General features: G+C 40.2%; 1 protein-coding gene across 1 annotated transcript in view; it reads left to right on the top strand.

The window, feature by feature from the left end:
• Positions 1 to 745: 745 nt before the first annotated feature.
• Positions 746 to 24406, top strand: part of LOC146871694 (uncharacterized) — a 29289-nt gene continuing 5628 nt past the window's right edge. Inside the window, exons 1-2 of the mRNA XM_085647646.1 lie at positions 746 to 855; positions 5241 to 10935. Of these exons, the coding sequence (XP_085503772.1) occupies positions 5284 to 10935 (5652 nt within the window). The 5' untranslated portion in view covers positions 746 to 855; positions 5241 to 5283. The remainder of the gene's footprint in view (positions 856 to 5240; positions 10936 to 24406) is intronic.

Here is a 24406-nt window from a genome sequence, read left to right as displayed (position 1 = left end):
AGTGCCTAGGTCATTGCCACCACAGTGCACTATTATGAGGTCAGGGTGTTGGATTTGAATGAAGGATTTCACCAATGGCATCAATTGGTGCCACTTTAACCCTCTCTGACCAATCCATTTAATGTCTACATTTGGCAAAGCAAGGTCTCTCACCATATCTGTTTTCTCTGCAAACTTTTCACTCCAGAAGACATAGCTGTGCCCTACAATCCACACTGTGAACATCTTCAAAGGAGAACTGGATGCACTCAGGAGGTGTCTTTCAGTAGAATGGCAATATGAAAAGAAAGACAGTTTGGAAATGGAGGCATACATATTTTTTTAAAACAAAAAGAACTGATTGGCTGTTTCATACCATTCCAGAATAAAAACTAGGCTGTATGTGAAAATTAATAGAAACATGTTTTTAATTGGTACAAAAAAATGTGTAACCAAAGAACAGTACTTTGGATTTGCTGTTAGGTTTGAAAAGTCAAGCACTCTTGCTCTGTGGAATTGAAACATTGTGTGTCGAACTTCTGACCTAACTGCACACAGCAGTGTTCCATGAGCTGTTGCTATGGTAGCAGGCAGAAGTCAAGTTGGGGGAAGGGTACTAGGCAGAAGTCAAGTTGGGGGAAGGGTACTGTTGGAAAAGGGTTGGTTTTCAACCAATAGAAATGTGTGATTACATGTGAAAAAAAAGGGGGAAGCACTGAGATTTGAAACTTACATGTATATGTGTGGAAAAATAGAGGGAAAGTTTGCCATTATCTGGTTCTGCTGAGAGGAGAGAGGTGAACACAACAGAGATCCTGGCTCTGATAATCTGCTGTTTGAGTGCCACATTTCTTTCACAACTAACTAATTTAAAAGGTGAGTTTACAGTTTGAGAGGGGATGTATGTGGTAACTTAAGAAATGAATAATAGAAATGGGAATTGTTTTTGTTGTAGTTACATAATGTGTCAGTCTGTAAAAGTGATTTCAAATTGAAAAAAGAGATATACACTTGCCCCCGAAAAAAAAAGAGCAGTAAGTGTGCTTTCAAATTGGCAAAGAAATTTCGTTTTGGCACTAATGTGAAAACATGACTCTGTGTGCATAGAAGAATTATAGGCAGAAATGTATTGCGTCTTGCTCTGGTGATTTCACAGTTGCAGTAGATGGAAAAGAGGAGCGAATTTTTGGGGGAAGAAGCAGAGGTTTAGCACACACCCATGTGCTTGCCATGTATAGTCATGCACAGTAATTAGAAGCGAGTGGGGTTTTCAGGTTTAAGTCTGTAATGCAAATACATTCAGCATCACTAAGGCTGGTTGCCCCTGCTGGAGTGTAGGCAGTCACAGAGAATACACACGGTGGTGGTCTGAAAAAAAAACAGCTTGGACATGTGCATTTAAATAAATTTAAAAAAAAAGGTTTCAGAATGTGTCAGTCTGTAAAAGTGATTTCAAAGTGTAAAAAGAGATTTTCACTTGGCCCGAAAAAAAAAGAGCAGTAAGTGTGCTTTCAAATTGGCAAAGAAATTTCGTTTTGGCACTAATGTGAAAACATGACTCTGTGTGCATAGAAGAATTATAGGCAGAAATGTATTGCGTCTTGCTCTGGTGATTTCACAGTTGCAGTAGATGGAAAAGAGGAGCGAATTTTTGGGGGAAGAAGCAGAGGTTTAGCACACACCCATGTGCTTGCCATGTATAGTCATGCACAGTAATTAGAAGCGAGTGGGGTTTTCAGGTTTAAGTCTGTAATGCAAATACATTCAGCATCACTAAGGCTGGTTGCCCCTGCTGGAGTGTAGGCAGTCACAGAGAATACACACGGTGGTGGTCTGAAAAAAAAACAACTTGGACATGTGCATTTAAATAAATTTTAAAAAAAAGGTTTCAGAATGTGTCAGTCTGTAAAAGTGATTTCAAAGTGTAAAAAGAGATTTTCACTTGGCCCGAAAAAAAAAGAGCAGTAAGTGTGCTTTCAAATTGGCAAAGAAATTTCGTTTTGGCACTAATGTGAAAACATGACTCTGTGTGCATAGAGGAATTATAGGCAGAAATGTATTGCGTCTTGCTCTGGTGATTTCACAGTTGCAGTAGATGGAAAAGAGGAGCGAATTTTGGGGGGAAGAAGCAGAGGTTTAGCACACACCCATGTGCTTGCCATGTATAGTCATGCACAGTAATTAGAAGCGAGTGGGGTTTTCAGGTTTAAGTCTGTAATGCAAATACATTCAGCATCACTAAGGCTGGTTGCCCCTGCTGGAGTGTAGGCAGTCACAGAGAATACACACGGTGGTGGTCTGAAAAAAAAACAGCTTGGACATGTGCATTTAAATAAATTTTAAAAAAAAGGTTTCAGAATGTGTCAGTCTGTAAAAGTGATTTCAAAGTGTAAAAAGAGATTTTCACTTGGCCCGAAAAAAAAGAGCAGTAAGTGTGCTTTCAAATTGGCAAAGAAATTTCGTTTTGGCACTAATGTGAAAACATGACTCTGTGTGCATAGAAGAATTATAGGCAGAAATGTATTGCGTCTTGCTCTGGTGATTTCACAGTTGCAGTAGATGGAAAAGAGGAGCGAATTTTTGGGGGAAGAAGCAGAGGTTTAGCACACACCCATGTGCTTGCCATGTATAGTCATGCACAGTAATTAGAAGCGAGTGGGGTTTTCAGGTTTAAGTCTGTAATGCAAATACATTCAGCATCACTAAGGCTGGTTGCCCCTGCTGGAGTGTAGGCAGTCACAGAGAATACACACGGTGGTGGTCTGAAAAAAAAACAGCTTGGACATGTGCATTTAAATAAATTTAAAAAAAAAGGTTTCAGAATGTGTCAGTCTGTAAAAGTGATTTCAAAGTGTAAAAAGAGATTTTCACTTGGCCCGAAAAAAAAAGAGCAGTAAGTGTGCTTTCAAATTGGCAAAGAAATTTCGTTTTGGCACTAATGTGAAAACATGACTCTGTGTGCATAGAAGAATTATAGGCAGAAATGTATTGCGTCTTGCTCTGGTGATTTCACAGTTGCAGTAGATGGAAAAGAGGAGCGAATTTTTGGGGGAAGAAGCAGAGGTTTAGCACACACCCATGTGCTTGCCATGTATAGTCATGCACAGTAATTAGAAGCGAGTGGGGTTTTCAGGTTTAAGTCTGTAATGCAAATACATTCAGCATCACTAAGGCTGGTTGCCCCTGCTGGAGTGTAGGCAGTCACAGAGAATACACACGGTGGTGGTCTGAAAAAAAAACAACTTGGACATGTGCATTTAAATAAATTTAAAAAAAAAGGTTTCAGAATGTGTCAGTCTGTAAAAGTGATTTCAAAGTGTAAAAAGAGATTTTCACTTGGCCCGAAAAAAAAAGAGCAGTAAGTGTGCTTTCAAATTGGCAAAGAAATTTCGTTTTGGCACTAATGTGAAAACATGACTCTGTGTGCATAGAAGAATTATAGGCAGAAATGTATTGCGTCTTGCTCTGGTGATTTCACAGTTGCAGTAGATGGAAAAGAGGAGCGAATTTTTGGGGGAAGAAGCAGAGGTTTAGCACACACCCATGTGCTTGCCATGTATAGTCATGCACAGTAATTAGAAGCGAGTGGGGTTTTCAGGTTTAAGTCTGTAATGCAAATACATTCAGCATCACTAAGGCTGGTTGCCCCTGCTGGAGTGTAGGCAGTCACAGAGAATACACACGGTGGTGGTCTGAAAAAAAAACAGCTTGGACATGTGCATTTAAATAAATTTAAAAAAAAGGTTTCAGAATGTGTCAGTCTGTAAAAGTGATTTCAAAGTGTAAAAAGAGATTTTCACTTGGCCCGAAAAAAAAAGAGCAGTAAGTGTGCTTTCAAATTGGCAAAGAAATTTCGTTTTGGCACTAATGTGAAAACATGACTCTGTGTGCATAGAGGAATTATAGGCAGAAATGTATTGCGTCTTGCTCTGGTGATTTCACAGTTGCAGTAGATGGAAAAGAGGAGCGAATTTTTGGGGGAAGAAGCAGAGGTTTAGCACACACCCATGTGCTTGCCATGTATAGTCATGCACAGTAATTAGAAGCGAGTGGGGTTTTCAGGTTTAAGTCTGTAATGCAAATACATTCAGCATCACTAAGGCTGGTTGCCCCTGCTGGAGTGTAGGCAGTCACAGAGAATACACACGGTGGTGGTCTGAAAAAAAAACAGCTTGGACATGTGCATTTAAATAAATTTAAAAAAAAGGTTTCAGAATGTGTCAGTCTGTAAAAGTGATTTCAAAGTGTAAAAAGAGATTTTCACTTGGCCCGAAAAAAAAAGAGCAGTAAGTGTGCTTTCAAATTGGCAAAGAAATTTCGTTTTGGCACTAATGTGAAAACATGACTCTGTGTGCATAGAAGAATTATAGGCAGAAATGTATTGCGTCTTGCTCTGGTGATTTCACAGTTGCAGTAGATGGAAAAGAGGAGCGAATTTTTGGGGGAAGAAGCAGAGGTTTAGCACACACCCATGTGCTTGCCATGTATAGTCATGCACAGTAATTAGAAGCGAGTGGGGTTTTCAGGTTTAAGTCTGTAATGCAAATACATTCAGCATCACTAAGGCTGGTTGCCCCTGCTGGAGTGTAGGCAGTCACAGAGAATACACACGGTGGTGGTCTGAAAAAAAAACAGCTTGGACATGTGCATTTAAATAAATTTTAAAAAAAAGGTTTCAGAATGTGTCAGTCTGTAAAAGTGATTTCAAAGTGTAAAAAGAGATTTTCACTTGGCCCGAAAAAAAAAGAGCAGTAAGTGTGCTTTCAAATTGGCAAAGAAATTTCGTTTTGGCACTAATGTGAAAACATGACTCTGTGTGCATAGAAGAATTATAGGCAGAAATGTATTGCGTCTTGCTCTGGTGATTTCACAGTTGCAGTAGATGGAAAAGAGGAGCGAATTTTTGGGGGAAGAAGCAGAGGTTTAGCACACACCCATGTGCTTGCCATGTATAGTCATGCACAGTAATTAGAAGCGAGTGGGGTTTTCAGGTTTAAGTCTGTAATGCAAATACATTCAGCATCACTAAGGCTGGTTGCCCCTGCTGGAGTGTAGGCAGTCACAGAGAATACACACGGTGGTGGTCTGAAAAAAAAACAGCTTGGTTTCATAATGTGACAGTTTGTTATACAGATTTTCACTTGCCCAAAAAAAAAGAGGAGTTTGTGTGCATTCAAATTGGCAAAGAAATTTCGTTTTGTGACTATTGTGAAAAGAAATGTAGTAATATATTTAAATACAATAAAGGATTTTTTTTTTAGTTTTTTTGCAGGTATTGCTGAAGAACAGTGAACAAAATTTAAGATGCCTACAAAATCTCGAGTTCAAAAAACGCTAAAAAAAAAACTATATTTGAAGACAACTGGAGGACCAAAGTTAGTAGAAGATGCTGATGTAGGGAAAAAGAAAAAATCTTCTGGTAAGCAAAAAAAACAATTTATAAACAAATTATTCAAAACAAAGAAAAATGTACAAAATGTCTGTTGTCGGAAAAATGTAAAAAAACCTACAGAACAGCAAAAAATTGAGGATTTAGTTAATGCAAATATACCTTCTGCAATTGAAAAGTTTAACATAAACAGAAAAACAGCATTTAAAGAGATACGTAGAAAAATGTTTCAGAGAAGAGTTATGTCCAATTTGATAAAGGATATAAAGAAATATAAGCAAAAGGCTAAATATTACAAGAGAAAAAAAGAAATTGAAGCCATTGCAGCAAAAGCATTAGAATTAAAAAGGAAACTATTCATTTTAATTTTGAATAGGATGCGTACATTAGATAAAATGGTTAATGTACTGAAATCACAAAGCAAAAGCAAAAGAGTAGTGAACAGAACAAACTTTTGTAAAGTGTTTTTAGGAAAGTGGATGCATAGCTCAAGTAGTGAACCTTTTTTTAATGAAGAGAGCTATTTTCAAAGTAATAGTTTGCTGCATGCAGTTGACACCAGAGGTCGTTCATACGAAGTAAAAAATGGTTGCATAATGGAGAAGGAGATAATGGTTCCAAGAGATGAGGTACAAGTGATGGCAGATGAGGCAATGGGGAGACGTCCTAAAGCCCCAGTGTACACTTGGAATTGTAGTAGTATTTGCACTGTGCGTCAGGAATCTATTGACAGATTTCGAGAGTTTCTAAGAGAATATAGTAAAAAAAGTGTAAAACAAAAGATTAAGGTGCTTCAAAGTCTGGATCCATGCAGAGTGAGAGAGAATACTGGTTTGCAGGGTCATTCTCTTGCTTGTCTATCTAGAAAAGTGTGCAATAGTGTTTTCCATCATTTTAGGATGCTGGCTGTTCATCATACTGAAATGAGAAAGTTTGTGAGACGGTTGTATTTTGCCAAAAGTCCAGCAATAAAGTTAAATGAATTGAATAGGGCTCTGTTCCGAGGAACGGTATCAGATGTAGAGAAGGTTGTTGATGAAATTCAGTTTTGTTACTTTGGTCCTGAACAAAACAGTGCAGAGAAGGACACAGTAAATGAGGCAGAAGTGGAAGAGAATGTAGAACCTTGTGTAAGTAAGACATTTAATGATCACATAACAAAATTTGCAATAGTCTCTAATGAAAGACCAAATGTTACTTGTATTTGTTGCCGCAGAACTCATTATAGAAAACAAACTAGGAATGTTGATCTCTACAGAAAGAGTGAAAATGAAGATAATTATAAGTGGATGGATTTTGCAACATATATATTTCTTGAAAATTGTTTTGAATTGGGTGAAGATCAGCGTATTTGTAAATACTGCTACAACAAGTTAGAGGAAAATAGAATGCCGACCAGAGCTGTACATAATAATTTAGAATTGGATGCTATTCCTGCTGAACTTTCTGAATTAAATACATATGAGTCTATACTCATTCAATGTGTTCATCCGTTCCAGACCATAGTACGTATGGAGCCCAAAACTGGTAAATTACCTCCTTCAGATTTACTGAGAGGTTTAAAAGGTAGAGTGGTGTATTTGCCCTTGGATTTGAAAAAAAATATGGAAACTATTGATGCGGATACTTTGGAAACTGAACCATTAATTATTCTGGTTAATGGTGTACCTACAAAGAATAAGAAGATTTGGCAGGAGCTGGTAGATGTGCGGAAAGTACAAAGAGCAAATTTGTATTTGAAAAAAAATAACAAATGGTATGAATCAATTTATATAGTAGAAGAAGAAGAAGAAGAAGATTTACAAGGAGATACAGAAACACCAAGTGGACAAATTGAAAAAGTGGACAAGTCAAAGGAAGAAGAAATTTATGAACATTTTAGCATACATCCTCTCCATTCGAAAGAAGTTATGGGAGACAATATTGATCTCTTTCAGATGAAGAAAGCAAAAGGAAATCCCGTGAGTGTATGGGAGGAGAGCTTGGAAGCTCGATGTTTTCCCCAGCTGTTTCCTAAAGGAAAAGGAGGACGATACGATGAACGTCCAGAACAGATTCCAGCTTCAGAGTATCGGACTACAAGACTATATGCTGAAGATCCCAGATTTCGACAAAGTATCCCTTATTTGTTCCATCTTTTATTTGAAAGCGACTTGTCTGCACTGTCTTATGCAGTAAATCACATTTTAAAAAGTGGAGTACATTTACAAAATGTGTCTGCTAAGGATTTTATGGAGAAAGTGCAGCACCGAGATGATCATTTGGAAACACAACTGATCAATCTGATGGCTTGTCAGCGTGGGACAAATGAATATTGGTACCGACGCCATGGTGAACTAAAATGCATGTTACGCAATTTAGGAACACCAACATGGTTCCTTACCCTAAGCTGCGCCGAGTACGCTTGGGATGATTTACTGGATTTTCTACGAGAGGCCAATTCAAACATTGAAAACATCGAATACAAGACAGCAGGAGAACTGTGCTCATTGGATCCGGTTAATGTTTGCAGATATTTCAATCATAGATTTGAGGCTATGATGTCCTTCATCTGCAATAAAAAAAATCCACCCCTTGGAGAAGTAGTGGATTTCTTTTGGAGAAAAGAGTACCAGGCAAGAGGTGCTCCTCATATTCATATGCTGCTGTGGATCAAGGATGCCCCAAAGTTTGGAACAGATACTGATGAAGCAGTGTTATCTTACATTGAAGAATATGCAACATGTGCTATACCTAAAAGCACAGAAGAAAAAAAGTTAAAGGAGCAAGTTCTACGTTTCCAAAGTCATCGGTGTGGAAAATACTGTCGACGGAAATACAAGAGCAAAGAAAAATACTACACTAAATGTCGATTTGGATTTCCTAGACCTGTTCTTACAAATGGAAGAGTCAACAGTTTTATGTCAGCTGTGAGACATACTATCACAAGAAAATCACCTAAGAATACCTACAACCTTAAAAGAAAAGAAGAATCAAAAAATATAAATGACTACAACCCAGTCATTTTATCCATGTGGAACGCTAACATGGATATACAGTATGTTGCTGACAATTCCATTGCTGTTGCTCGATATGTAACGTCTTACATTACGAAATCAGAAAAAACAGAATTGAAGGAAATGTGGGAAGAGATTTCTCACGAGAAGACTGTCAGTAAGAAGCTGTACAGTTTCAGTTTGAAGATGTTATCGCATCGAGAAATTGGATCCTACGAATGTTCAGATAGATTATCTTCTGCAAGTCTCTACTCGAAGTCAAGAAGAATAATTTGGGCAAGTTTAGGCCTTGCAGCAATGAGAAATCGGGTACTGAAATCTGTTGGAGAAATTGAATATTTGGCACAGTTCGAACCTGAAAGTACAGATATATTGAAAACAAACATGTTGGACACATATTATCCCAAGAGAAGTCATCATCTGGAGAACATGTGTCTCTATGAAGTGCTGCAGAACTACATTTATTCACGGAAAGCTGCAGAAGACATCAATAATGGAAAATATAAAGTCGTTGGTGAAGAAGGATGTTTGGTGAAGCAAACCAAAGGAAGTTTGATAAATCACCGGAAGCTGAGTTGCGACACTACCGACAAGAAAGAATTTTACTACTTGGCTCTTTTACAGTTGTTTAAACCATGGCGTTCAGAGGATGAACTACTGGGAGAATTCCAGAGCTATGAAGATTCTTTTAATGCTTGCAAAGACAGCATACAATGCAGTACATTCTCAACTTATCTGCAAATGTTAAATGAAGAAATTGAACAGGAAACTACAATTGCAGCAGAAATAGCTAGAGACAGTTCTCAGGACAGCCAAAGTTCAGGAACATACAGTCAAGATCCCCTAGGACAACCAATCGTTGAAAATGAAGCATCAATAGCCATGAATGAAGTGGAAACGGCTATGAATCAAGCTCAAGAAGAATTTATAGACTTAGAAAATTTGGAAAGACAACTGAATCAAGAGCAGCAACAAATTTATGAAGAGATCAAAAACAAAATTGATCACGGATTTCTACATGAAAAAAAAGAGTGCTCATGCACATCATTTCATCCAATCAGGATGTATGTAAGCGGACAAGCTGGCACTGGAAAAAGTTTCCTAATTAAAGTCATCAGAAGCTACCTAAAGCAAAAAACGGATTCTACTTTGTCTTGTGTGGTTACTGCTCCAACTGGGTTAGCAGCATATAACATAAAAGGAATCACCTTACATCGTTTGCTAATGTTACCAGTGGAGCATGAGAACAAAATACAATTCAACAAGCTAACTGGAGAAGCATGCTTGGAAGTTTCAAGAGTATTGAAGAAGATGCAAGTTCTCATTATTGATGAGGTGAGCATGGTATCAAACTTAATGCTTGCCTTTGTGCATTTAAGAATGCAGCAAATTTTGAAGACAGACTATGACGTGTTATTTGGTGGAAAACACGTCATAGTTTTTGGGGATCTTTTGCAACTTACTCCGGTTAAAGGACAACCAGTGTTTAATACTGTGACACATGAAGACACGAAGAAGTCATTGGGAAGCATTGGAAATACAAATATTTGGTCCTTCTTTGAGTACAAGGAACTTACAACTAATATGAGGCAAGCAAACGATGAAGAATATGGAAGTATTCTGAAAGATATCAGGATTGGACTACTCACAGAAGTTGGGAAAAAAGCATTACAGAGTCGGCTGTTACATAACTTATTTCCAAATGAAGAAATAGTTGCAGAGAAAATATACAAGAATATTGCAGAAAACAAAAGTGTCATCTGCTTAATGCCAACTCTACGTGAATGCTCAATATTTAATGAGGAGCTTTTGAAATTGGAAAAGGAAGAGATCAGGAAATTGGAAGCAGTGGACAAAATTGAGGATGGAAGAATTACTGTCACAGTAACAGGCAAACTGAAAAATAAATTGGACTCACTAGAGAAGAACATCTCCAAAACAGCAGGATTAGAAAAAAATCTATATGTTTGCATGAACTGTAGAGTGTTTTTAAGGAGAAATTTGGATGTTGAAAAAGGCTTAGTAAATGGAGCGATGGGAAGAGTTGTGGGTTTTATTAATTATCAGAAAAAAGATGGAATTGAATGGTTAAAAATAAAATTTGATCAGATAGAGGAAGTTAAAGACATTTGTCGTTGTTCAGTTCGTTTCATGCTTGTGAAAGACTTATATGTACGTAGGAAGCAGTTTCCGTTTTCACTAGCATATGCTGTAACTATTCACAAGTCTCAAGGATTGACTGTAGATTGTGCATTTGTGAACATTGGATCTAGTGTGTTCAAAGAAGGTATGGCATATGTTGCTTTGTCACGAGTCAAAACATTATCAGGTTTATTCATGATAGACTTCGATGACTCAAAAGTTAGTGCTGATACAAACTGTGTAAAGGAGTATAATAGATTAAGAAGAAGCTATGCTCCTCATTTAGGTCAGTATCCTGTGTTGGAGAAACGTGTAGTTTCTCGTAAAAGGAGAAATGAGAATATCTGTAATGAAGATGTAGAGAGGAGGAAAAAAAAGAGGAGTGATGTAATTGCAAGCAGAAAGAATAAGGAAAATGAAGAACAGGTTGTAGGATGTCATTTTGAAAATAGCTCTGGTGTCAACTGCTACGCAAATGTAGTGCTGAATGTTGCATTTTATCTGGAAAGTTTGCAAGAGCAGATAATAATAAATCAGGGAAAAAGATTCTGTTCAGAGCTCAGTCTCCTTTTTCAAAAGCTGAGTAAAGATAAAACTCAAATAGAAAGTGCTACTGATATTAGAAAACTTTTAGATGTATGTTCAGGACGAACACAGTTTTCTCAAAATGAACAGCAAGATGCTCACGAATTTTTGATGTATTTTCTTCAGGTAGTGGAAGAAGAAGGAGTTCCCATTGACATTTTTTTTGGTCTCTCTTATAAATGGGAACATAGTTGTGATAATTGTTATAATATAAGTGGTTCTATTGTTGATAATGAAAGGTTTATTTATTTGACATTGCCAGAGAGTAAAACAGTCACTTTTGCAAACTTAGTTAAAGATGCTAATCATAGCATGAAATGTGGTGAGTGTAATTCTGACATGTTATCAACATTAATTTTAAGGGAATACGGACAGTATGTAATTTTAATGATGCAACGATGTAGAGCTGATGGATCAAAATTGGATACTTTAATAAAGAAGTTTACAGGACAGCAATTATCAATTTCAGGAAAAACTTTTGTAACTGTTGCAATAATTTTCCATGATGGACCTACTGTTACTTCTGGACATTACACAGTTTATCTAAAATGTGAAAAAGGCTGGACACTGTGTAATGATTCCCAATTGATTTTCAAACAACGTTTGCCTTTTGATTTAGCAAATTCCTATCTAATCTTCCTGAAACCTAAATTTTAGAGAGACTTGGCAAGATCTGGACAAAATAATTTTACCATTTTACAGGATTACCATTGCCATTTTGTAGAAAAAAGATTTTTAAAATTATCATTTGGCCTAAAGGAAAGATAACCAATTGTAATGTGGACTTTTTAAATTTTTAATGCAATTTTGAAAAACCAATAATTTAGAGCTTATCGGTAACTTCTGCACATTTTAAATTTTGGAATGTTATTGGACTGCCATTGGAAATTTTTTCAAAAATGATTTAAAAAATTACTATTTGGCCATGTGGAAAAGTAAGCAATTCTATTGTGGACTAAATAAATTATTCAAAAAATTTTCGTGAACCAAAATGTTACAGAGAATCGGTGAGATCTGGACAGATTAAACTTTAGAATTTTAATGGTTTTCCCTTGGAAATTTATTCCAGGGAAAGAATAAAAAATACTATTTGGCCTAAAGGAAATAAAATCAGATGTATTTTGGAGTTATTTGAGATATAATATTGTGAATGTACTTCTGAAACAAAAATATCAGACGGTATTTTAAAGAAAAAAGTATTGTTTTTTGATGACATTTTTTTAGACTAATATGCATTTCTGTAATGATAAGTTTAAATGAGAAGAGATTCTGGGCTTTTTTAATACAATCTTTGAGATTGTTAATTTTTTTTGCCCGCTGTAAAATGATGAATGCAATTGCTTTCACAATTTATAGTGAAATGCAATATATTCTGAAAACAGCAAAAATAAGGCAAAAATTATTTTTTGGTAAAAAATGTAAATATGTGTACTGTATTATAAATTGTTATAAAAATATTAATACTTTTTTCTTTTTTTCCAGATCGATATAGAAAATTTTCGAAAACTACAACCATTTTAAAAACTATTTTTTAAAAAAACAAATGAATAAATATTTCTTTGAGTGAGTATGGTAAGTCAATAGTAATAATTGTAGTCTCTCAAAGACCTTGTAATGTGATAAATTATTTTTAGTGTTTTTTTAAAAAAAAAAAAAAAAAATTACGCGTACCGTACGCGTACGGTAAAAAAAAAATAAAAAAAGTTTTTAAAAACATGTAAAAAAAAGATGAAAGATAAGGTTGGCTCTTAAAAGAACCGTTGTGTTCATGCAGGGACAGAGGAAAGAAAGATTGGGAATATTAGACAGTACGACAAGTGTGCTGATCTATTTTACTGTTCACCAGGGAAACACTGGTCTCCCTATAAGTAATTAGATCGTGACAAGTGGCGCACCGTACTTCAACCCTCGCAAACCGAGGATTAATTTCCAGAGGGCCAGCAAAAGGAGATTCTCCCCCCACAGATGAAGGGCTCACCTGACCTGCAGAAGAAGGAGTCAGCCCTGCAGATGATGGTCCAGGCTGAGCTGCTGTGGATGTACTGGCTCGTCTTTCTGAAGAGTTACCTCCAAAAAGATGACCATGTGTCCTTCTGTGTACATCCTGGAGGTGCCTCATCATGGTGTGATTCCCAAAGGAATACTTCCTGTTAGGATTACCTCTAGAAAGTACACGCTTACACAGCTTGCAAGTAACTAAGGGTGCATTCACCTTTTGCTGGCCTTCTGGAAAAGTAAAATAATCCCAAACATAAGAAGGCTTTACTTTCCTCGCTCTCTGCCTCAAGACAGTGCTGCTGGTGCTAGCCTCACTCTCAGAAGGGCTCTGCTGTTCTGCCATCGTATCCCAAAGACAAACCAGCTCCTTCTTCCAAGGGATCACAAGCAGAAATGAGGGGAATGGGTGTGGTGTAGGAGAGTTCTAGAACTGAAAGTAGTTTCCACCAATCAAAAGTTGTGTTTCATGATCACATGACCTACCGTACGCTTACGGTACGCTTACGGAGCGCTTACGGCAAAAAGTACGCGTGCGCGTAAAAAAGACACGCGCTTGCGCGCATGCGCATAACAGTCATTTCCCGGCACTTCCGCGTAACGTGCGCGTGTTGCGTAAGCGCGCACGCGTCCCACGCGCAGTACGCGCGGCTACGCAAAGTACGTAACTATGCGCAAGCAGCGTAGATAGATTACGGACGTTGCGTAAACCGTACGCTTACCGTGAGCTTACGGTACGCGTACTATAAAAAAAAAAAAAAAAAAAAAATAATCTGGAAATAAATTTTACATGTTTATTTTAAAAAATATATATAAAAAAAATATTTAAGGATTTTAAAAATTAAAGCATAGTCTTTATAAAAGATAAGAAAATTAAAATAAAAATATGTTTGAAAAAAATGAAGAATATAAAAAAAAAATAGCATTTAAAAAACCTTGCAAATTCACTGAAAAAACCATGGGTTTCACAACACGTTATAGTTAGGAATTAGCATTTAAAAAACCTTGCAAATTCACTGAAAAAACCATGGGTTTCACACACGTTATAGTTAGGAATTAGCATTTAAAAAACCTTAGAAATTCACTGAAAAAACCATAGGTTTCACACACGTTATAGTTAGGAATTAGCATTTAAAAAACCTTAGAAATTCAGTGAAAAAACCATAGGTTTCACACATGTTATAGTTAGCTGGACATTTTACTCGTAAAAAACCAATGAAATTGCCCCGTTATAGTTAGTTCAGCTAACTATAACTCGCGCGCCCGCAATGCACTGCTGATGACGTCACATATTACATCACTCATGACATGGTCAGTGACATCACTCATGACATCACTGATGACATCTCAAATGACATCACTGATGACCTCACTGATGACATCATCCTTGTGATAGAGTGGCAGACCTCCTCTCACCTTAATATAAGCTTTGATACACACATTCAAAAATAGAGACTAAACATTTCAAAACAATGGACATACCAATACCAGTTACAACAACCTCTTCAGTAATTCTAAGATCCACATACACATCCACTCATTCACCAACAGTCCTATACAGTCACTCATACATGTACTCACTCATCATATGTACTCATACATCTATACATCCTGTTACACAATGCCACTCATCCATAGAGTTACTCACACACATAGTCACTCATGCTAATAAAGAATAAAACATACATTTACTTGCATATACAGTAATACACACACCACCATACTTACTTCTACGGAAACTTACACATACTTAGTCTTTTAAACAATCACTTATAGAAACACATACTTATTCATACAGGAACTCTTTCAATCTCTCCCTCTCACATATACTCACATATATACACCAATAGTCACATATACTAGTTTAAAACATATGTAGTTACTCCTGAAGACACTATTGAGACAGTCATTCACTCACTAACACACCCATACACACACTCATCCACCCATACAGTCCTGCACACATGCTGTCTTCAACACATACAAACAGTGAGTCACTCATTCATGCATCTATGCACTACGTAATACCCCCCACCGTACCATACAGACACTCAGACTGATACTCAAAAAAACAACTAATAACCTATATAGACACCCATGTAGCTACTCACCAACCCATGCAGCCACTTATACACAAAGTGAGAGATACACTTAATCAGTCAGTTACACAATCAATTTTTCAAAAACAAATCATCCATTTAGACACTTATATACCCATTTATTCTTCCATTGACCTTGAGATATACATATATAAAACATATTTAATTTTCAGAAAAACACACATTCACTGGATGATGTCATCAGTGAGGTCATCAGTGATGTCATTTGAGATGTCATCAGTGATGTCATGAGTGATGTCACTGACCATGTCATGAGTGATGTAATATGTGACGTCATCAGCAGTGCATTGCGGGCGCGCGAGTTATAGTTAGCTGAACTAACTATAACGGGGCAATTTCATTGGTTTTTTACGAGTAAAATGTCCAGCTAACTATAACATGTGTGAAACCTATGGTTTTTTCACTGAATTTCTAAGGTTTTTTAAATGCTAATTCCTAACTATAACGTGTGTGAAACCTATGGTTTTTTCAGTGAATATATATATATATATATATTTTGGGTTTTTTTTAACTTAAACTAAAATAATTTCTAATAAAAATCTGAGCTGTGCTGGAACATGAGCTGAGCTGAGTTGTGACTTGAGCCAGGTTCTGCTAAAGAACTAAATCGTGCATGGAGGTGTCCTGGAGCATGCACTTTTGAAACCAGCTTGTGCTGGTGCTCATAGTGGGCCAGTTGTGGAGACATATAAGCAGCACACACAGTTCTTATCTGTTAACTAGAGATGACTGCTCATTCCATAGCGGAGCCCCTGAAAAGAACTTCTTATCTATTGCCAGTCCCCTTGCGGTGCTCGATCTTTCCATGGCATGAGCTTTGTTAATGCTGACTCCCCTAGTAGCTGGGCTCATTGCACAATCAGGCTCCTGGAGATCCTGGATGACTTTATTGCTGCCTCACTCTATGGCGAGCCCCAGTAGATGTTGGTTAAATAAGTAGCTGGACCCCTGGAGATGCTGGCTCACTCCATTGCTGGGACCATTATTATCCTAACTCATTCTGTTGCGCAGGATTCTTTGACATTCTTGCTCATTCCATGGCCGGGCTCCTGTAAATGCAGGTTAATTCCATTTATTGGCCCTGGCGATGCCAGCACTTTTCATAGCTTGGCCCATGGAGATGTCTGCTCATTCCATAGGACACGGAGCCCCCAGTTGTCCCCCGGCCCGCCCCATCAGAACCCACAAATCAAGACTTGACGACCAGAGCTGTGGATAAAATAGGCCATGTTTATTAGAAATCATCACATATAAACATGACAATATATCATCAATCCAATTCAAATCTCAGACGACATATAATTATCAACTTAACTTCAATAACTGCACGATAATTTTTCCATGCTACACATAACTTCTTCATCCCTCAGCAGAAATTACAGAACTTAATTAATCGACAAAGAATGTTTTCTATCGCTACAGCAGTAAGGGGCTTTCTGGCTTGTGCCACCCCAACCTGAGAAACACGCGAGACGCAACCCACCTGCGTCCTTGAGAAGGTGAGCCCCTACCATCTGGTCCTTGTCCGTGACCCGAGAGGCCCACCCCTCCAACCACCAGGCTGCCCATCGGGGCTCGTAGGGTATAACCAGGAGCGGATGCCCCATGCCCTATTTTGTAAACTGGCGCCCTTGCCCCCAGCCGGTGTCTCCATTCTCTGGGGTGAGCTTACTGTATCTCTCCCTCAGTGCTGGCCTAGGGAGTATGCAGGAGGACTCCCCTTAACCATGTAAGGCAATTTATGTGGCCTCCTTACCTCCACAAGGGCGACCAGGGCCAACCGCCCTTCGCCCTTCGCCCTTCGCCCTGCCCACCACCAGCCTACCTCTGAAACCACCAAGTTCCCTCGGTCTCCAGGCTCAGAGCCATGTCCAATCCCATGGCCGGCTCCACCAATTTGGGTCCCAGGTAGACGTGTGCCCACCAATGCAGTGAACCCTGCCATCCACATACCCACTATGTGGGTGCCTTACCAAGTAAGCCCCAGCCCCGGGTACTGCTAGGCCAGTCCGGCCTTCTAGGCACTTGGCCGAAACCTTACCAGGCATTTGACCGTAGTCCGGACTCTCAATCTCGCCATGGCACCATGAGACCACGCTATCCTGGGAACGTCCTATCCCAATTGAGCGTAACCAGACAGAGCCTCCCTCGCGGCTCTGTGTCCCAGCCCCAACATATCCTTACCAACTAACTGTAGGATTACCAAGTCTGGGAACTGCAGTCCGCAATGGCTCACTGAGTCTTCCACCAGCTGGCGAGTATGTGCAAACTGAAAGCCTGTCACTTCAATACCATGAAAGGGAGACACTCTCTACGCCCCCAAGCTTTAACCCTCGACACTGCTGTCAACCATAAGTGGCCCATTGTACGGGCAAGTAACCCACACGCCTTTGGATGACATATTACCCTAATCTCGTCTAGTAGCTGTCCGGTCTGCTGCGCCTGTCGCACCCCCTTCTGTTTGAGGAAACAACTAGATCCATCCCCCACTGCCATAGGTAGCCCAACTATGTTACGCACCACTATGCGAAATCATTCCACCTGAGGACAGATTCACATGTACTCCCCAAGATCATCTACAGACCCCCTCTACCCCTTTATGTTGGCTCACGCTCCCCTACCGGTGGGGTCATGTTCGAACCTCCCCCTAGTAGTGAGCCTGACTGACTATCCCTGGAGTCCCAGAACTGCAGACCCTTGTCCTAATGGCAAGCCCCCAACAATGCCATTGCATATGCTGCAGAAAATAAGGTAAGCTCATTATCGCACCACTCCCTAAGGGGAGGTTAGCCCATATGTATCCTGCTAAGGTCGTACTACCCACGGAAGGATTGCCCACATTTATTATCACCCAAGCTTGGCAAAGACCCATCACCGCCCCTAGGGCTGTCGCGTAAGACACAAGCTTGCTTTGCGGTCTCGCTAGATGCCATCCACCCTTCGTGGGCTTGCCTGCATGCCCTCTGCACTTTTTTGCTTGGCCATGTGGTATGAAGTACCATAAAATCGAACTAAAGGACTATACCTACCAATAGTCCCAACACCATTACCAAATAATTAGTCAGTTGGCAGTGAAGAAGGTTCAATCGTTTATTAAACAAAATACTCTATAGAGGAGCCTCTCCGAACCTCACCAATCATGTGCGCCGAGAAGACTGTTGGCTCGTATTCAAACATGAGGTTATATACTTTTCGGTTCAACACATATAATCACTGTAAAAGGAAAAACACCAGTTGGCCCTCGAGCTCCAAGGAAGGACCATATATGGTACACATCAGATCAGTACAAAGGCTTAACTATCTATTACTGATGAGGTCAGGAGGGGTGACTCCCTTTCGTCTTGGTACTTGGGAGTGTAGACACCGCGCCTCCAGGAATGCGCTTATCGCACCCAGAGCCAGATGCGACCTTGAGTCTTAGAACAGTCGAGTAAACAGCCTACCTTCAGCTGCTACCAGCAACTCAAATGAACTGGAGCCTGACAACTGCACGTGATCAACACGTGATCACGGCCCGTGCTCGAGCATATGATCAGAAGATGGCTTCTGTATGGTTCTCGGCCTACCCTTAAAGCAATAGATATACAGGGAGGAAATAAACGAGTTTCCTCCAAGCAAAAGCATATATATCAAACAGGGAGTGTACGTATAGATGCATCATGCTAACATAATATATGTCCGATACTCCTTATATACGGGAAATCTACTTTTTTATCCCTCAGAACGGCCCTCATCAATCTGCATTAGGTCCTTGAGCTCCTGCTGAACTAGCTGAGCTTTTACCGCTGTTGGGGATGGACCAGACACAGAGGAAGTGAGTTTTGTCGCACAATAAGAGCAACATGCAGGTCCACATTGTACACAAACACAACACGTGAATATGATACCGGCTATACCTGCCAGCACCATCAAAATCTTCCATCCCCAAGTAGACAGCAAACCCAAGAACCAACCAGAGAGAGACCACGTACCATTTTCTACATGTATCTCGGAAGCTAAACGATGTAACTTCTGTATAGCCAAATGAACGGAGGGGGCGGAGTTAGGAATATAAGCACAGCAAGAGCTGCCGATCACACGGCATGCTCCTCCTCGATCTGCCAAGATAACGTCCAAAACCATACGGTTTTGAAGCGAAACGAGTCTGGTCGCCTGTAGCTCTACTGTTATATTGGTCAGTATTCCTGCAGTAGTGTTAATTACCCCTTCAACTACTCTAGACAAACGCCGTTCTTCTTGGCTAGTAATCATAGGCCCCCAAAATGGGAACACTCCCTTCATAATGTCAGTGAAATGCTGCGATGGAGTATCAGTCTGATTTATATCGGTGGTATCTATCACCCTCTTATTTCTCCTAATAGGCACGCTACGTTTCTCTAGTCAGTGATCCTTGTGATAGTTAGAAGGGGCAATATAAACTGGAGGGCACAGGAAGGACAGGTAGCAACGTCCAGTCCATCTTCGTGGAAGCCAAGTATAGGCACTTCCTCCGCAGACAAAATATACATTAGGAGGGGTTAACAACGGGGGCTGCTAAAGGTACGCAACTGATAAGTGTAATTACATTGACTTTCTCCTACTGATATGTACCCTACCCCTTGAACACAAAACGTAGAGGTACTGTTTAATACAGGCACTGGAATAGCCCTATCTTCAGTAACATTACGGTCCTGAAAGTGTCGATAATATTGAGTGAAATTGAATTCAACAAAGTCCGAAATTTCATTTTTCAACCAAGTGGTATTTTCATGCGTCATATACATATTCATACAGGCATTCGGATCTAAGGTTCCCTCTCCATTATTCCCATCGTGGTTGAATCCTTGATGAACCTCAATATATGCTAAAATCATTTCATAATCTCTCTCTGAAAACCTACGAGCGTCCACAACATAATGCATATACATCATAGAAAGCAATTTGAACCAAGCCTCGCAACTCCCCAAATGAGACAAAGGTAGGGATATAAATAAGTCGTGCTTGTGCATAACAGATGGTAAAAGACCACAAACCCAACAATTTGTAGTATTGGTGGCACTGTGTGCTTGGTGAAGCATTTCAAGGAATGCGTTTTTCACATAGGTCTGACGATGCCTTTCCTTATGAGGGGCTAAAGTATGAAATACATGTTCCGGAGGTGGGGTAGTTGTTCCTATAACAGTATGCATAGGGTGGCGAAATTCTAAATATATGAATACTCCCAGTAATATAATTAGCAATATTGCTATAGTAGCTGTAAATGCAATTTTAACACGATTGGTCCAACTAGAAAAAACAGGCATATATGTAGGGAAATAGCTTGGTACAAAAGGGTGTTCCTCTTCAGGAACAAAACGAACAAAGGGATACATGCTAACTAAAAGTCCAACAATGCACTAGGGCAATGCAGTCCAACCTGCCAGAGGGTACTTCTTTCCTGTGTCCGTTTAGAGCCTCAAAGTCAGGCTCCTATCGTTCATCACAGTTAATACCAAAACAAACTTCTCACGTTGGAGTTATGTTCTCACACAACCTTTGAAGATAACACAACCTGGGCCCCTTTGAACATGAAATTCAGTCTTTCTTTCTGAACAGAGCAAACAAATGTTCAAGGCTCTCAGCGCGTTTAGTCCAGTGTCTCGCTCAGTACACCAGAAGCGTATCTAACAGACATTCAGAGTACAGGTCTGTACCCTATCACTCAAGTCTCTCCCTATCTCCTAATATGTTCACCTGGTGTACTGTGTTGTTTTCTGGGCCGCAGATTGTATCGAGTATGACCAGGCACTTCTTGATCAGAGAACAAAACAGAGGATGACGAATCCGGTGAAACAGGGGTACTGCGAGCCTCTGGATTAGCTGTAGGAACAACAGAATCTGGGGCGGTCAATTGTGCTGATGACAGAGCCCCTTCTGAGCCCGGTGCACCTTCTCCTTGCCCTTCTCCAATTACCTGGGCGTCAGAAAAAGGGATGAATCGAGGAACTCGCTCACTTTCCTGAGTCAGAACCCCGTCCTGGATTCGTTGATCATATGGAAGCGGGAGGGGTAGTTTTTTCAGATGTGACACACGAATCCAGTGTCGCTTGTCGTTCACTTGGCCAACAAGACTTGAAATGGTTCAGACCAACGAGGATCCAAGCTGGATTTTCGCTGATAGTTCCGGACCAGAACCCACTGTCCTGGTTCCAAGCGATGTCCAGGACCCTCCGGCAGGGGCTGCAAAACTGCTGAAACCTGTTGATGAATGGAACGAAGATCTTTAGTCAAAGCATACAAAAAGTCAGTCAGCATAGGATACTCTATATCACGAAACGTTCTGGGTCTCGGGACGCCCCAAACATTAGCAGGGCGCCCAAAAATGACCTCATACGGAGACAAACCAGAACGAGAATGTGGGGTAACTCGTATTGACATTAATGCCAGCGGCAGAGCATCTGGCCACCTCAATCCAGTACTTTCTTGAATTTTTGCTAATTTGAGCTTTAATATCCCATTATACTTCTCGACCAACCCAGCGGACTGGGGGTGTCGAGTCACATGGAATTTCTGTTTAATCTGTAGTCCATTACACATATGTGTGATGAGTTCTGCATTAAAATGACTTCCGTTGTCACTCCAAATCACACGAGGCAATCCGTAGCGAGGGAAATATCCTTTACCACACTTTTGCCATTGCCAAAGCAGTGTTTTCTTTTGTCGGGTAGGCTTCCACCCATTTACTGAAAGCGCATACCACGACCAGGACATACTTCAAATTGTTAACGCGCTCCAGCTGGATATAATCCATTGGAAGCACCTCAAAAGGCAAAGATGGTGGTGCAAAGTTTCCACTCAGAACAGGCACTCTGCCCCCTGGATTATGTCGTAAACAAACCATGCAATATTGTACCAAATGAGCAGCGGTCCTAGAAATATTGGGATTGTACTATACAGGATCTAATATTGCACAAATCCCTTTCACCCCAATATGAGCTGAACCATGTGCCATTGTCACCACCGCATTCACTAATGCTTTAGGCAACAGCCACTGCTGCTTTTCTGTCAGATCAATCCAACAACCATCTGCATCTAATCTCCCAATTCGCTCTTTCCAGTGAGCCAGTTCAATAGGGGTAGCTTCTTTCTGTATTTCTCGGACGCTCTCCATGGTATTATCAAACATCTCTGTTTCAGCCACCCACCTAGCAGAGCTAGTCACAAACATTAAGGTCAATTTGGATTTTGCAGTTTCCTTAGCTACTTGATCGGCAAAAGCATTACCCTCCCCTACTGCATCAACCACTGCCTTGTGTGCACTACATTTGACTACAGCCACTATTTCTGGTAACGTCAATGCTGTCAGTAATCGCAAAATCAAGGGGCCATGCTGTATTCGCTGACCATGAGAGGTAAGAAAACCTCTTTCTGCCCAAAGTCAGCCAAAACTATGAGCCACGCCAAAGACGTACTGGCTGTCAGTGTAAATATTTACTCTCAGTCCTTCACTTAACTCACAGGCCCGAAACAATGGCACTAATTCAGCTGCCTGTGCTGACTGATAGGGTACTCGAGAAGCCTCAACTATAGTGTGAGAGTAGTTATCGCATATGCAGCAGTTGTCGTGCCATCTGGTGACTTGAAACAAGAGCCATCGACGTACAACTCCCCTTGAGGGTCAGATAGAGGAGTGTCAGTCAGGTCTACCCGTCCCTTCGTTTCTTCCTCAGTCCGAAAAATGCAATCATGAACATCATTGTTCTTTTCATTCGAAGGGAGGGGTAGTAACATAGTAGGGTTCAGAGTGGCACATCGTTTAATCGTAATGTGTGGAGCAAACAAAGTCAATTCGTATCCGGTAAGAGGCTCACTCGTAAGGTGCTGGGTCTTTGTTTTGTTCAATAATGTATCCACAGCGTGCGGTACCATCACTGTGAGGTCAGTGTTCAGAACGAGCCCTTCCGACTGTCGAATAGCCACCGCAACCGCAGCAGTAGCTCTTAAACAGCTAGGGAGTGCTCTGGCGACGTTATCCAACACCGCCGAGAAATAGGCACAAGGTCTCTGCTTACGACCAAATCCTTGTGTTAACACTGAAAGCGAGCAACCGTCCAACTCGTGTACGTAAAGCACAAAAGGTTTGCGGTAGTCAGGAGTACCAAGAACAGATGCAGAACAAAGCGCAGATTTCAAAGACTCAAAAGCATCTTGACAAGCATCAGTCCAGGGTAAAGGTTCATGCACATCTTTAGTGGTTAAGTACAGAAGAGGTTTAGTAAGGAGGGAAAAACTAGGGATCCATTGGCAACAGTAAGATGTTATGCCGAGAAATGCACAAACATCACGCTGAGTACGAGGTACAGACATATTAAAAATGGTAGTCACACGCTCAGGGGTTAGTCTCCTCCCCTCCTTCGACAGTAGATGACCGAGATAGGTCACCTCCTGTCGACAATATTGAAATTTAGAAAGGGATACTTTATTGCCATTAGTAGCCAAATGAGACAATAATTGGACAGTGGCCTTCTTACAACCGTCCTCGGTATCCGAGGCCACTAACAAATCATCTACGTATTGCAAAAGCACATTACCAGGGGGCAAGACCAAATCATCCAACAATGTTTTCAAAGCTTGACTATAAATACTAGGACTCTCTGTGTACCCCTGGGGAGCACGGCAGAACCGGAAGCTGCGACCAGATAATGAGAAGCCAAAAATATGGCGGCTATCAGGATGAATCGTAATGCTAAAGAAAGCATTTTTTAAATCAATCACAGAGAAATATTTAGCAATAGGAGGAATCATAGTGAGAATAGTAGTGATGTCTGAAACCACAGGGTATTGGGGCACCACTATTTTATTAATTTCGCGCAAATCAATCACAAAACGATAGGTATCAGCATAGTCAGGATCGCTTCCAACAGGGGCATTTTTTAAGATAGGCAAAATGGGGCTGTTGCACACATTAGCAGCTGTCTCTTCCACCACACCGCTTTTTACCAAATCTTGTATGATGGAGAGCAAAGCCTTCTCACCAGCCGGAGAAATCTTGTACTGAGGTATACGAGGAAGCCAAGCATTTTGCTTCAAAGTAAAACTGGCGGAATCTTTATTAATTCTACATCTGTGTCACCAGTGGCCCACAATGTTGCTGGAATAGCAGCAAACTCAGGAGGGAGGGGTTCATTTTTAGTGAAGCACTGCAAAGTATGCTTCCCAAGGGAATTAATAGTCAAGTAAAC

The sequence above is a fragment of the Triturus cristatus genome, chromosome 1_1, assembly GCF_964204655.1.
Source record: "Triturus cristatus chromosome 1_1, aTriCri1.1, whole genome shotgun sequence".
NCBI classification, from domain to species: Eukaryota; Metazoa; Chordata; class Amphibia; order Caudata; family Salamandridae; genus Triturus; species Triturus cristatus.
Note: the sequence above shows the minus strand (reverse complement) of the source record. Positions and strands in the feature narration are given on the sequence as shown.